Source organism: Myotis lucifugus, unplaced genomic scaffold (assembly GCF_000147115.1).
Source record: "Myotis lucifugus unplaced genomic scaffold, Myoluc2.0 scaffold_3, whole genome shotgun sequence".
Lineage (NCBI taxonomy): Eukaryota > Metazoa > Chordata > Mammalia > Chiroptera > Vespertilionidae > Myotis > Myotis lucifugus.
Genome location: NW_005871051.1, coordinates 970692 through 985536, shown reverse-complemented (window position 1 = coordinate 985536; position 14845 = coordinate 970692). Strand labels below are relative to the sequence as shown.

Here is a 14845-nt window from a genome sequence, read left to right as displayed (position 1 = left end):
CCTCAAAAATTCCTTACTGTGGTTGTTAGCATTTGTGGACACATCGGCACCTGCCACACATACTATTTGCCCTGCAAATTCGTGACCCACAGATACTTCAGCATGCGCTTACACGAGGTGATAATATAATTTTTCACCCAAAGTAACTTCAAGGTGAAAGGAAGCACTGTTCATAATTATACTGGGAAAATAAACATAAACCAAGACCGGCCAGCTCACTAGCTTAAACCAGTCTTTCAGCTCATTTTCATTGATTTCATATGGTCTACTACACAGTGTATTTTATCAAAGTAAGAGTTCCATTGCTAAATAGTAACTATATTGGTTTGCTAGGGTTGCTATGACAAATTACCATGCACTGGGAAACTTCACAGAAATTTATTATCTTACAGTTTGGGGGCTAAAGACATCTGCACTTCAGCTGTTGGCAGGGCCATGCTCCCTCCAAAAGCGTAAAGAGAAATCCTACCCTGTATCTTGCAGCTTCTGGTGGCTCCTGTATTCCTTGACTCATAGCAGCTTGGTTCCAATCTCTGCTTCCATCTTGACCTTCTCCTTGTGTATCTTCATATGACCTTCTTATGAGAACACCAGTCAATGGATTTAGGGCCCGCTCTAATCAAGTATGACATCATCTGAGCTAATTACTTATTTTTAGATAAAACTACATTCTGAGGTTTCAGGTAGACATGAGTTTTGGGAGAACACTATTCATACCCAGTACCATAACCAATAAAATATTTGGTTATTATTTTATCAAATAATCACTTAGACATAAGGTTTTTATGGACAGTAAAAAAAAAGTATAATGCTTGGTATGAAAAAGATGTTTATTGGTATTATCATGTCTCTGTACTAACAGGTTAAATGGAGAGACCATATGATTCTATGATGAATTATCACGTCATTAAAAGTTTTATTAGAAGAAGTAACACCACCATCAATAAGACTCTCATTCTGCTTAAACACAAAGATACTTGATTCACAGACCTGTGCCAAGATATAATTGAGAATTATCATCAAAACAGTATAATTTTTTCACACCATTAAACTGTTCAGGAGCTATGCTGCATTCAGAAATGAGTTCTTAGTAAAAACTACAAAGTTCTGTCTTAAAGTTGACTCTCTGACGTTTTACTAATTTTATCTAGAATGCTAATTTGAAATGTCAACCTAACCTTCTGAAGTACTCATAGCCAATTAACTAGATTTGTTTTTAAAAAATTATTTTGTCTTATGATTGAATATTGGAAGAGATTGTATTCCTTCTAACCCTTTTGACAGGAGTCATTTACATTAATGCAGTCAGGTACCAACCTATGGCAGTATTCCAAATGCTTAAGTGAATCCAAATCGACACTATATATTCGCTAACTGCCTCTGTGGGCCATGACATCATACGGGAGAAATGTGCAAACCCACCAATCCATCAGGTGCCTACACTTGCACTGTCGGTTCATTTGTAGGTATCTCTCTGGTCTTTATGATTAGCCACACATTTTCGCCCTCCAGCCTTTCTCTTTCACTGAAGAAAACTTTTACTTGCACATCTAGTCCTGTCATACTGAATACATACATGCTGTTGAGTAGACTGGAGTTCTCTGCCATATTGTACCTCACTTTACCACTTAAGGTAGGGATTGTCTGTGCCTTTCTGGGTACATCACTGAAGTTCAACTGACTCTTTGATGCAAACGACTAACAGGCATTAATTTTTTGAAAGTCAGCATACCAAGGAATGGGTGACTGCAAAATACATTGCCTATGTCTAGAATATTCCTTCATGCTGCCTATTACACACCCACTTTGTGTTCGTTCCTGTTCTACACCCTATAGATGTCACAGTGAACAACGCACAGTCTCAGCCCTAAGAGAAAGGAGACTCTGGTGCAGAGCTTTCTGGTGCGTCCTGAATAAGTAACAAGTGTGTTCCCAGAAGGGGGCCTGGGAGAATAGCTCCACAAAATGTTCCTAAAAAGAACAGGGAGTTTCCCTAGACCAGTGGGTTTAGGGACACTCCATGATGGGTGTTCTTTCTTGGCATCTCACCATACAGATTGGCCTTTTAAGAAGTCAGCAAACCAGCAGTAAAGAGACCCATATAACTTGGTCTTTGCCAAACTTACTTGACTATAGAACCCCTTTGTCCATGCAGCTTGCCCCAGAAGTAGCCATGCATCCCCTTGGGAAACTCTGGCCTAGAGGGATGGCCGTTGTCCGTAAAGCCTGCAATCTAGAAGCACAGGTGGCTGCTCGTCCTGCCCCATGACCCTGAGCACTCATCCCTGCCTGCTGCCCCTTCCCTTGGGCTGTCAACACCTGTTCTTGGTTGTACCGTCTTCTCGCCCAGTTGGTGCACCACTACAATGGTGATTTTGCTTCCATTTATTTCCCTGCCTGGGTCTTCCTTCCTGCCCCCATCACTTCTCTTATGACTTTATCTTTCCTACAGAAGAGTTGAACTTGTAAGGACATCACAAGTGGACCAACGCTCCTTCTCTCCCACTTGGAAACTGAACAGTCACACTCATTGGTCCAATCTGCATCTTTTCTCAGCTGTGTGCTTTGTTCCTCTACAAGAGAATGCTTCATTTGCTTTCACACAGCGAGTTCCTGTCAGTTTTCTAGCAGAGCCATTACAGGAGGCTGGAGATTTGCAAAAGGTGGTCTCCAGATACCTGAGATTTGACAACATTTGAAGTCTCTCAGAGATGCTAGCGTTGGTGACAGACACACGCCTGTTCTTAAGTGTTGTGTTTTCAGAAGAGGCAAAGATGTTCTAAAATACAGCGAATTGTTAGGCTGACAACCAAACTCGAGGAAGGCTGGATGGCTGAGGACCCCTGAGGACTTCCCCTCCCACCAGGGTGGGCCTGGGAAGGGCGGCACTGGCCACACCATTGCTCACACACCTCTGGACAGGAAACAGCGGGCTGAGACCGGATTTACAGAGAAGGAGCTGAGGTAGACCTGGGATCTGGGAGATGGGCCAGCTCCAGGGCAGTTACCAGGGAAGGAAGCAGGATCCACGGAGCAGGAGAACCTCGCATTACACAGCCAGGGACAGAGGTGAGGAGACCTGACTAGGTGGGGTCCGGAGTAGTGCGACCCAAATGGTCAGACTCACCTGGGGTACTTTTTAAAAAGTCGACTTCAGGCCCCTCCTCAGTTGGTGACTCTGATTCAGTGGATCAGGACCAAACCCTGGAAATCTAGTTTTGACGAGCGCTGAAGGTGAGTCTGCACCATGACCAGCAGCCTTGCCCTTAAAGGAAGAATTTAGGATACTAAGCCACTTCCGTTTGTCCTTAAATCTGCCATTTGTCAGAGATCAGCATAGAATTGTGTTTATACAAAACTCACCCACGTGTGTGCACACACTTCTGTGACTATCAAAGCATCAAGAGTGTCTTCTACTCTGTAACATGCAAACTCTGCATTTCTGTATCTAGAAATGTGCCCAGGCATTCCGCATTACGTAAACTGAAATATGCCGCTTAAATATTATGTAGCACTTCTAGCTCCTGGAAGTGCTTTTACCACAACCGTTATGGAGCTTATGTACTTCTCTTTATTTTGTCCAGAAGAGAAGTCCAGTTTTAAAGCCGTTGCCATAGCGACTGTACACTGCTCCCAGTGTCTTTTCTCAAGCAAGTTGAGACTGCTCTCGAAAGGGTGTGAAGAGTAAAAGCTGTCACTTTGTTCCTTCGTTTAAAAACTTGAAACCTCTTCAATTCTTTGTAGAGGGCTCTTGTAGGAAACCAAGGTGGTCGCTAGCTGTAGTCATTGCAATATCGTAAGTGTATCTATATTTATAGTTTGGGTGTTTATCATCTATTATTTTCAGTATGAGAAGAAATGCATGGTTATATTCAGAAGCAGACAACAGGAAAAGTTTTATTCATTCATCATCTTGGTTTCTATGTTGAAATTCATTTGCGAGTGTTGTGTTTTATTTGTTTTGTTTTAAATACCAGTAAAAGCTACTTTCCTGTTGTCCTAAAAGAGTTCAACCAACATTTCTCCCTTCTGGACAATACTGTAGACCAGTGATGGCGAACCTTTTGAGCTCGGCGTGTCAGCATTTTGAAAAACCCTAACTTAACTCTGGTGCCGTGTCACATATAGAAATTTTTTGATCTTTGCAACCATAGTAAAACAAAGATTTATATTTTTGATATTTATTTTATATATTTAAATGCCATTTAACAAAGAAAAATTAACCAAAAAAATGAGTTTGCGTGTCAGAGGTTCGCCATCACTGCTGTAGACACAGTCTGAATGGCCAAGTCAGAATCTTGGAATTAAGAATTGGCTGTGTGGGGTGCAGTGTGAACCCCCTGACTCTCTGCTGGGTGGTGAGCTCAGGGGACAGAGGAAAACAATGCCTCCTTGAGAAGGTGTATCTCAACTATCGACTCGTTTCCGCCTCTGCCTCCCGTGCAGAGGACAGTCGCTGGAACCACAGAGCCCAGAAGGCAGAGGGGACAGGACCTGAACCCTCTCACTGGGGTTGTCCTTTCCAGCATTGGCACCAAAGAAGCTCACTAAGACAGGATGCCCAGAGTGGCCACTAAGCAATTACATTCGGCCAGAAATGCGTACATTTGGTTCAAGAGAAAGAAAGCAGGAGAGGGGAATATCCTTGAATATGCTTGGCATACAGTGCTTCCCGTCGCTTTTTCTTTCCATGAGGTTGATAGGAAACCGTCTGCTAAGAGCAGCGTATGGGAGAAGGGTTGCGGCAGCCAGAGCGCAGGGGGAGAGCTGGAGCAGATTGCCCAGAGAAGCTTCCAGCAACTCCGGCCCTGGACTCCGGAGGCTAAGGACCCAGAGAGCCCTTCCCCTTCGCAAGGCCTGATGTTTACAAAGTGTTGTCGGAGACATCTAACGTTCCAGAAAATACTATCGTTTTACAGAGTCTTCTAGCTAAATCCTCTAAACCTATAGGAGTCAGCCACTTGCTGAGAGTAACAGGCTCTTGACGGGAAGGGGAAGTTCGAAAGGACCATGAGAGGCCGAGCAGTGTCTCCGGCCGCTCCCATCCCTCCTTTGAGGGCTCTGCCAGCTGAAGCTGGGCAGGCGCTTCTAAGACAGAGGCCGGAGCAATCACCTAAAAGCCTGCTTCTTTTGCTCTTAGTAATAAACAAACAACAAAAAAAAGAATACCCCCCACCCAGGAGTCTAGAATTCTAACTAAATCTGAATGAGGCTTATTATGCCAAATTCTTGAATCATAATAATTGTATGTGGACGCCGTAAGTTAAAATGTTACATGGGAGTGTCTCTCCCAAGATTTCACAGATTTCTCGGCTTCTTTCTATGTAAATATCTCACCAGTGGAAACTGAGGTAATAAAAGTCCAAGCGAATAATCCCCCAGCAGTGTTGCATTTCAGTCACTCAGCCCCCAAATGACTGTGTCTGTTTCAGAGGCCGGTCCTTTTATTTATTTTTTTAATTTAAATTCCAGCTGTTCTTGAATGATGTCATTAAGTCCTTGCTTGACATGGAAATTCGTTTTCTTCCACTTTATTTTAATTTTGCGTCCAATTATAATATTTATATATGCAAGTAGTGAGATGGATAATCACATTTCACGTTTTCTATCACTGCCTGATCAATGATGGCATAGGAAAGAATTTCTCTCTGAATCCTTCCATCCCGCTCCCAACCCACACCCCTGCCTACTTAGCAAAGTTGTGGGTCAAATCGATTTTTGTTTGTTTGTTTGTTTGTTTGTTTGTTGTTTGTTAACCCTCACCCGAGGATATTTTTCCATTGATTTTAGGGAGAGTAGAAGAGAGAGGGAAGGACAGAGAGAAACATCAACATGAGAGAAACACATCAATTAGTTGCCTCCTGCAGGAGCCCCAACCAGGGCCCGGTACCTGCAACTGAGGTATGTGCCCTTGACCAGAATTGAACCAGGGACCCTTTGGTCCAAAGGCTGACGCTCTATCCACTGGGCCAAACCGGCTAGGGCTCAAATAGTTTTAATTAAAGTGCTGTTCTAGAAAAAAAAAAAGAGGCTAATGTTCCACTTGCAGAAGAAATGTTGAATTTGAAGGACTTGGTGTCTGTTTTGAAGTTATTTTTCTAAATATGGAAGAGATTCAGTAAACTAGGACACTGTGATGGGTCTCTGCTCTTCACCAAACTTAAGAATCGATTGTGTCCTTAAATGCCTCCCTGTCCCCCCTGCGAGGCTGTCACTTGCCTCGAATTCTCATTTGAGTCTTTGTCCTGGAGGCTTAGAAAGGAGACTCTTCTCATCCCCTCATCTGTGCCTTGAAGAAATGGTGACAGCCGGCGAAGCTATTATGGAATTTGTTAACGTGCAAGAACTCATATAGCATCTCATTCAGAGCCCGCTCAATAGGAACGCTTTTCTAGCCTTGAAAAAACTTCGATTGCAATTCAAGCTAGATATGAGGTGTTACCGCCACCGCGTATGTTCATGCCTGATAAGATAAGGAGAGGAAATCATAAGAATTATATATCTTCTTTGAAACCAACTCTAATCAACAATAGGGACAATCATGATTTTACTTCTAAATTCGAAATTTGTTCCTGCCCCAGGCACAATATAAATATAATAGAAAGAAAGATGGTTTTCCTTTTCCTAGTTGGTTAAACAAAATATTTTCAAATTGCTTTTGAGATATGGCAGTAAGTAGGGGAGAAGTAAAATCAAGCACTCACAAGAGGTGTACAAGTATACACATAGTTTCGTTTCCTTGCACTGTTATTAAATATGAAAATAGAAGTATTATATAAGTGTATTCAAATTGAAAATAACTAGTTTACTGGGAAAATGTGGTACATTTTGTGTGCCCACAGGAAAAGATAGTTGAAAAGATAATAAGCCACACTGTACTCACACCCATGGCCTTGTCAAGGTGACTTGCAGTGTTAAAGCATAATGCTAGAGCCCAATTTAGATCCACAATGTTGTTCCGCACGAGGAAGACAACACATAGTGAAGATAACTTTATGCAAGAATGTCTGAATTGTAGGTGGAGTCGATATTTAAGACACTTCACACCCTTTGTAAAAGTAATATGTTCCCATGATTAAAGCAAAGTGATTTCCTTTACTTACTATGTCTAAATAAGAGTCCTATTTCTCCATTTCTTTTTCCAAGAATATAAAAAATAATATTTTACAATAAATATTAGTAAACTTTATTAGTAACTTGCTACAAATAAGTATTAGCAATACTTAAATATTACTCTTAGAATTCAAAGAACCTAGAGGTCTGAAATAATCTGATCTGCCGCACAGTAGCACTCTATAATATTCCTGAATAATATCAGCACAGCTCCTTTTCAACTCCACCAGAAATCCACTTCTTCACTAGATAACTCTTCCCCTATTGAACCTCTCTGCATGCTTAAAAATGTTCAGTAGCAATCTCCTTCCCTAAAACACTCACTGCATCCTCCATGTTACCTCTAATTTAGGATTTTTCCAACTTGCTCTGAAATTCTTGCACAGAATCAGACCCCCACTGGAGAAGCAGCGGCCCACGAGATTTGTATATATTCGCAAGAAAGGCTGGAATAAAGCAAAGTGTGGGTATATCCCGAGAAATATCATCTGACCTGTCCTGCAAAAGCCTCCCAGGCTGCAGTGCACCCTGGGTAGGGTCCAGCCCTCTAGCCTGTAGGTGCAGAAATCTGATTTTACAAAACCCCAGAACTGAGTGGGCTGAAGAAGCTGACCTGTGTCCAAAAAACTGCACAGAAATTTAGGACCCATTAATTCACTCAAACAAAATACACTACTGCTGTCAAACTGATAAGATGCTCAGGTGGTATTGCCAATGCCATTCCCAATGTGTAGGCTACATAGAAGTCAGCTTATTTTCAGACTGTTTAGAGCAGGGGTCCTCAAACTTTTTAAACAGGGGGCCAGTTCACTGTCCCTCAGACCGTTGGAGAGCCGGACTATAGTTTAAAAAAAACTATGAACAAATTCCTATGCACACTGCACATATCTTATTTTGAAGTAAAAAAACAAAACGGGAACAAATACAATATTTGTATTTGCATGTGGCCCGCGGGCCGTAGTTTGAGGACCCCTGGTTTAGAGAGCAGAGCATGAGAACAAAAGAAATGGTTTCACAGCGTCACACACAGAGAGTCTAGCGCATCCATCTCTGCACCGAGGCTCCGGGTTTACTGGTTCAGGGGGGCTTCCCAGGGCACCCTGAGAACGCTGGGAGGAAGCATTGACTTGCCTTTCAGGAGCTTCTTTTCCCGAGCTGTAACCCTTGTCCAAGGTCAATGTTCTTTTTCAGACATACGGATAGTCCCGTTTTACACTGGCGTGGCTCTACTTTGGTCTGCAGTGTGTTGCTTGGTAGGTTCTCTGAATGACATCTGATCCCAAGCTTTTGGGAGAGAAAATAATCAGGACTAACAGTAAACATACACAGACATGCGCACACAACCTGCCCTCACTCTACTGGTTTAGCCTCTAAAATGCTGTGCCTGGTTGTGCCCGCTCACCTTGCTTGACTTGTGAGCAGGTGAGCCCTTAGTGACGGTGATTGCCACGCCCTCTTTCTATGGCCCCTCCTGTCTCTTCCCTGTAAGCACCGGGACAGAAACAATAGGTATAGCTGTGCTGTAGAGCGCCCCCCCCCCGCCCCCCCACGCCACCCCAGCTTCTGTAATTCTTGACTGGAGTATTGACTAGCAATGGGTTAGTCAACTCAGATTATACTAGAAATTGTTTCCTAAAAGGGTCAGGATATCTTTTTATTAAATATATTTTTATTGATTTCAGAGAGGAAGGAGAGGGAGAGAGAGATAGAAACATCAATGATGAGAGAGAATCATTGATCAATTGCCTCCTGCACACCCCCTATTGGGGATGGAGCCCACAGCCCAGGCATGTGCCCTGACCAGGAATCAAACAGTGACCTCCTGGTTCATAGGATGACACTCAACCACTAAGCCATGCCCCAGGCTAGAGTCGGGATCTTTTAAAACAAACCATTTGTAAATATTTAAATAGAAAATTAGTCAAGGATTTTAAACAAAGACAGGGAGAGCTTCTACCATTATCACTCTCTCTATTAGAGGAAAGAGCATGCCCCTTACATTAAATCTCCTTTTATATGGAGGACAGAGAAATTGATGTCAAAATCATCAGCCCCTGGAGGGAACATACCATACAGACTTCCAGAGTATCATTTATATAATTTTAAAGCTCTAAATGCTTTATTATTGCTTGAATACCTATGCATAAACATCAGAATTACAAATACAATGGTCCATACACATATTCGGTTGGAATATTAAGTTTCTGTGTCTCTATTTTTCTTAATATACTTAAATTTCATTCCTAAAATATGTCTGTCGCATTACTAGGAGTGGTTATATATTCAGGTTTTCAATCAGCCGGTATACTTGGTTGGATTGACTATAAATTTGTTGACATATATTGATGTTTCCTCATTTTCTTGCCCAGGGATCATTTCTTCTACTCATTTATTTTCAATCTCCCTACTTTCGTGTTCGACAGAATCCCACAAATAGAGCGCTCTGAGCTCATGAGGGATGGTGTAAACTATTTAGCGGATTTGATGATGGATACGCTTCCCCTCCCAGGTGATCGCCCTGGCTGGGTAATGAACTTTGTAAAAAGATGCAGCTTTTACCACAGCGAGGCAATAGATTCACTCCCACAAGCTCCTGTTTTGCCCTCGGTCTTCAGCTCATAATGGTGAATATGGTACAAATCCAGAAACAAACAGTATGGGGTGAGGGACAGAGTTAAAAATAAAATAGCCTTAAAAACGGATTTTCAGTTAAGGAAATTCTTGGTCTCCTCTTACAACTGACAGAAAGACAAAGAGCCCAATAAAGAACTCGGGGGCTGAAGTCCCAGCCCCCCTGGCAGGTAGGGAGCTGCAGAAAAGGTTCCCGCGTGCAGGTGTGTGGAAGCACTGGAGGGTGGCTAACGAACCCTAAATAGAAGTGCTTAATAGTTTGCTGTGGGGGAAAGATCCAGAATTACGAGGGGAAATCAGTGCTGGCTCATTACATCAGCAGTGGGGCCAGCAAACCCCACTGCTAGATCGTCTTTAAGCAGCAGGTGCCTGGTTTGACGCGAGCTTGCAGCCCCCGGGTTGCGGCACAAAATGAGCCAAGTCGGCCGCTCTGTGGGTTCACGCGTGATCACAAGGTGCACCTAAACACCGTGGTTGCCCTACTTCCTTTTCGGTCACATGGCCCCCTATTGGCTATTTCACTCAACATTCATCCATTTCAGTTTGGTGCTTGCTTACTGTAGCTGTAATTGGTTGCCCAAAACACCAGGATGCACAATTCCAAAATAGTTTGGAAGATTGGGAGAAACCAAAAAAAAAAGAAAATTCTGCCTATGCTTAGTCTTTCCGTGGAAGTGTTTCCTTCAGTTTAATGGCAAATATCATAGTAGGAATATGACGGCGCCAACGAAAGGTCACCTGTACAGGTAAAGAGTCGCAGACACAGACACCTGGGTGACTCAGCTGCCACCTCCGTCTCCCCAGCATCCTAATCGGAGATCCTTTATGAATGTGGATCTGGAATTAGAAATATTGCCCCTCATAACAATGTATGTAAATATTTCTACACAAGAAAGCACTTCACTTATTTAACAATTTTTTTCAAACTTTAATGTTTTACAGTGGACACCTAGATCTTAAAATGTATAGATATTTCACAGCTTTGCTTAAACATAAAAAAATACATTTGTCTGACTCACTAATAACGAAGGTATGTTTTTTTCTCCTGATGATTAGAAAAATCATCCATGAATGTCAGTAAAAATGATAACACACTATAATAAAAAATTATGTGTGGAAATAATCATCTATTTCATAAGCATCGTAGTTCATTCTCAATCGTCCATTACCGCTGACCAGGTACTGTGGTGTTGAAGGGTACTTTAGATGGATGTTAAGGAAGCTACATTGCCTTTATGTCTGGGCAAGAATTTTAAAATATGTCAGGTCTCAGGTCATAGAAAAGACTCCAAGTAGGCAAAACTTTATATTATAAAATGAACATATAAGGAATCAAAAGACTGCTTAGAGATGACATTGCAAATATGAAGCAAAAGTATTTGGATTAACAAAAGTCAGAAAACTATTTTAATATCTCTAGGAAAATATGAGAAAACAAAACTTCCTAATGACAGCCCTAACCGGTTTTGCTCAGTGGGATAGAGCGTCGGCCTGTGGACTGAAGGGTCCCAGGTTTGATTCCGGTCAAGGGCATGTACCTTGGTACCTTGGTTGCAGGCACATCCCCAGTAGGAGGTGTGCAGGAGGCAGCTTATCAATGTTTTTCTCTCGTCAATGTTTCTAACTCTATTCCTCTCCCTTCCTCTCTGTAAAAAAAATCAATAAAGTATATTTTTTTAAAAAAAATTCCTAATGACAAAGGAGAGGGTTTATTTTAAAACACAAGATTTTTTTTTATCACAAGTTTAAATTTCACATAACATTGTTAACATGGGCCAAATGTTATGCATTACACACGTTTACAGCATTGGGTATGTTCTGTGTTAGTATCTACATAAGCGATTATGAAATAACGTTTGCGCTTTCAATAGCTTTACTCTGGCAATAAGAAAATGTATGGGTGCTAGTAAAATTCATGTTCACAGTCGATGAAAAAAGCCTGAAAGAAAACATTTGTTGAAATTTGCATTCAGTTTTGGAAAACATCTGCTTAACCACTGAATGCAGCCATATTTTAACTTTTAAGCTCCCACATTGAGAAAGTATCAAGGTACTGCAGCAATTTTCTTTGAGGGACATTATGCTGGGCTTTGATATTCAAAAAATAGGCTGTTTCTTCTTGGATTATTTAATGATAAATGGACAGTCTCTGCACAAAAACATTAAGGCTGTCTGCCAATGCATGGACACATTACTGGCTGCTGAAGATGTATGAAACTGCATAAAAGCATGAAAGCATGGGGTGATTCTGCAGCTCCCTCTCTAAACACAATTGTAGAGACATCTGTCTTTCAATTCTCCCTTTCTTCTGAGGCGTGGCCTTCTAGTTCCTGTCCTTTTGAATACTTTTACCTACTGCAACTTTGCTTCTCAGTGTCTGGTTGATCTTACCGGGCTCAGAAACGTATTGACAGGGCGCTTGCTTTTATCTGTGTCCACAGAGAATGCTAACAAATTGGAAGAAAGCGCCCGAGAACACCACATCCCCTGCCCGGAGCATTACAACGGCTTCTGCAAGCACGGGAAGTGCGAACACTCCATCAACACGCAGGAGCCGTCCTGCAGGTAACGCTTCATCGTTGACCTCTGAGATGTATCGCGTAGACACGTAGACACCCAGTGCTGGACTGGTACAGGGACCGGGACACCATTCTGCCCGAATGGGTGATCAGCAGCCAAACTGGTCTCTGCCTCTCCCACCCACACGGGCCCCCACCGGAACCCATGCAGTGTGTGTGCCTTGTGCACACCAGTGCTGTGTAACACATCATTACAGACATGCTCTTCTGGTAGAATGTCACATTGTACTCGGAGCGTCACAAGCTCCTTAAAGACTCAGGCTCCTCTGTTTTCTTCGCCCTCTTCCCCAGGGACATAGGCCAGCACGTGGCACAGAGCAGGTGCTTCGTTATAAGCGGTTCTCAAACACGCGGGTGGGGACGCCTTCCTGCCCCAGGACGACCTAGTTGCCCCTCAGAGGCCATCTTTCCCCTAGTCCAGGGGTGGGCAAACTTTTTGACTCGAGGGCCACAATGGGTTCTTAAACTGGACCGGAGGGCCGGAACAAAAGCATGGATGGAGTGTTTGTGTGAACTAATATAAATTCAAAGTAAACATCATTACATAAAAGGGTACGGTCTTTTTTTTTTTTAGTTTTATTCATTTCAAACGAGCCGGATCCGGCCCGCGGGCCGTAGTTTGCCCACGGCTGCCCTAGTCCCTCGGGTCTCAGAATAGAGGTCATGGCCTTGGTTATGCCAGGCACATTCTTTTCTGTGGCCCTGCTACCCACCAGCCTTGTATAGTGAGGTGATAGCGATCCCTCCACAGACCCAAGCTCAGGTGACACACGAGGAAACCGCTTGTCCGGATTTAGTTAATAAATATACACATCTGCTCAGTATTCACAGAGAGAACCTGTTTCTTTCCGAGATGGGAAAGCCAGAGTAAAAACACCAATGCAGGTTTATTAAAGGAATACACGGGTGGCATATGATGAAGCAGGTTGTGTATTGATATACAATGAAAGGAGTTTCTGGCCGGCCGGTATAGCTCAGTGGTTGAGTGTCGACCTATGAACCAGGAGGTCATGGTTCAATTCCAGATCAGGGCACAGGCCTAGGCTGCGGGCTCAATCCTCAGTGTGGGGCGTGCAGGAGGCAGCTGATCAATGACTCTTTCTCATCATTGATGCTTCTATCTCTGTCCCTCTCCTTTCTTTCTGAAATAAATAAAAATATATATTTTTTTAAAAGAAAGGAGTTTCTCTCCCTCTGTCTTCTGTCTTCCTCTCCCCTCCCCTGTCCTCCTCCTCCTCCCCTCCCCACTCTTCTCAACAACTGTTTCGAGTCACTTTCTCTAGGGCTGATTCTCTGGAAAATGTTCTCACTGGGACATAAGGATAGAAGAGGTCTATACAAAGCTATTAGGAGGTAGAAATTAGGTCAGAGAACCAATATAAAGGCCGTTGCGCACACAGGAGCCCAAGGAAGCTGGCAGTCATTGTCTCAGAATAAGCCAATCAGATCTCACTTATATGTGGAATCTAATGAACAAAATAAACTGATGCACAAAATAGGCCCAGAGACATAGAAGTAGGGAACAGAATGACGAATCTCAGAGGGAAGGCAGGGTGGGGTGGGGGTGGGAAGAAATTAACCAAAGAATGTATAAGTCTATGTGCATAACCCATGGACACAGACAATAGTGCGGGGAGGCCCTCAGGAAACCTGTGGGCTATAAATTAGCCTGCCTCCTTCTAGTCCAAAAGCTGTCAGGGTAGAAGAGTAAGAAGGCTCTATTGTTTATTTTGATAGAATTAATGGTTTTTCTTCCCGCCCTCCTAGGTTAAAGAATACTGATAATTAAGTTTGTTTATTTTATTTTATTTATTTTTTGTTAATCACCACCTGAGGACATTTTCCTGCTGACTTTTAGAGAGGGTGGAAGGGAGGGCGAGAGACAGAGAGAGAAATATCTATGTGAGAGAGATACTTCAATTGATTGCCTCCTGCATGTGCCCCGACCAGGGCTGGGATCGAGCCTGCAACGGAGGTATGTGCTCTTGACCGGCATCGAACCTGGGACCCTTCAGTCTGAGGGCAAATGCTCTATCCACTGAGCCAAACTGGCTAGGGCATGCTAACTACGTTTGAGTGTGTCCAAATGTACCTCTGTATAATGCATGTGGATATGCAGCTACTGGAGCCAGGATGGAGGTTATATACTCAAGGAATGGGATGAACCCCCTGAGCTGTCCAGGTGTCTCTTGGGTCACGGTGAAGGCCCAGAGTAATTGTCCTTTATTTATTTATTTATTTTGATTAAGGTATTACATATGTGTCCTTATCCCCCTATTGCCCCCCACCCCCCACTTATACCCTCACCCCCCTGTAGTCTGTGTCCATTGGTTAGGCTTATATGCATGCATACAAATCCTTTGGTTGATCTCTCCTCCTTACCCCCACTTTCCCCTACTTTCCCTCTGAGGTTTGAGGGTCTGATCGATGGGAAAAGGAGGAACAAACACTTACTGAGCTCTTAGTGTGTGTTATATATTTTATACCTTTTACCTATATTACTTAAACCCTCCCTGGAATGT

The 14845-nt window shown here is 43.0% G+C and overlaps 1 protein-coding gene across 1 annotated transcript in view; it reads left to right on the top strand.

Moving 5' to 3' along the window:
* The window catches only part of TMEFF2 (transmembrane protein with EGF like and two follistatin like domains 2), a 230949-nt gene that overhangs the window by 210730 nt on the left and 5374 nt on the right, over window positions 1-14845 (top strand). Inside the window, exon 8 of the mRNA XM_023763099.1 lies at window positions 12186-12309. Coding sequence (XP_023618867.1) covers window positions 12186-12309 — 124 coding nt within the window. The remainder of the gene's footprint in view (window positions 1-12185; window positions 12310-14845) is intronic.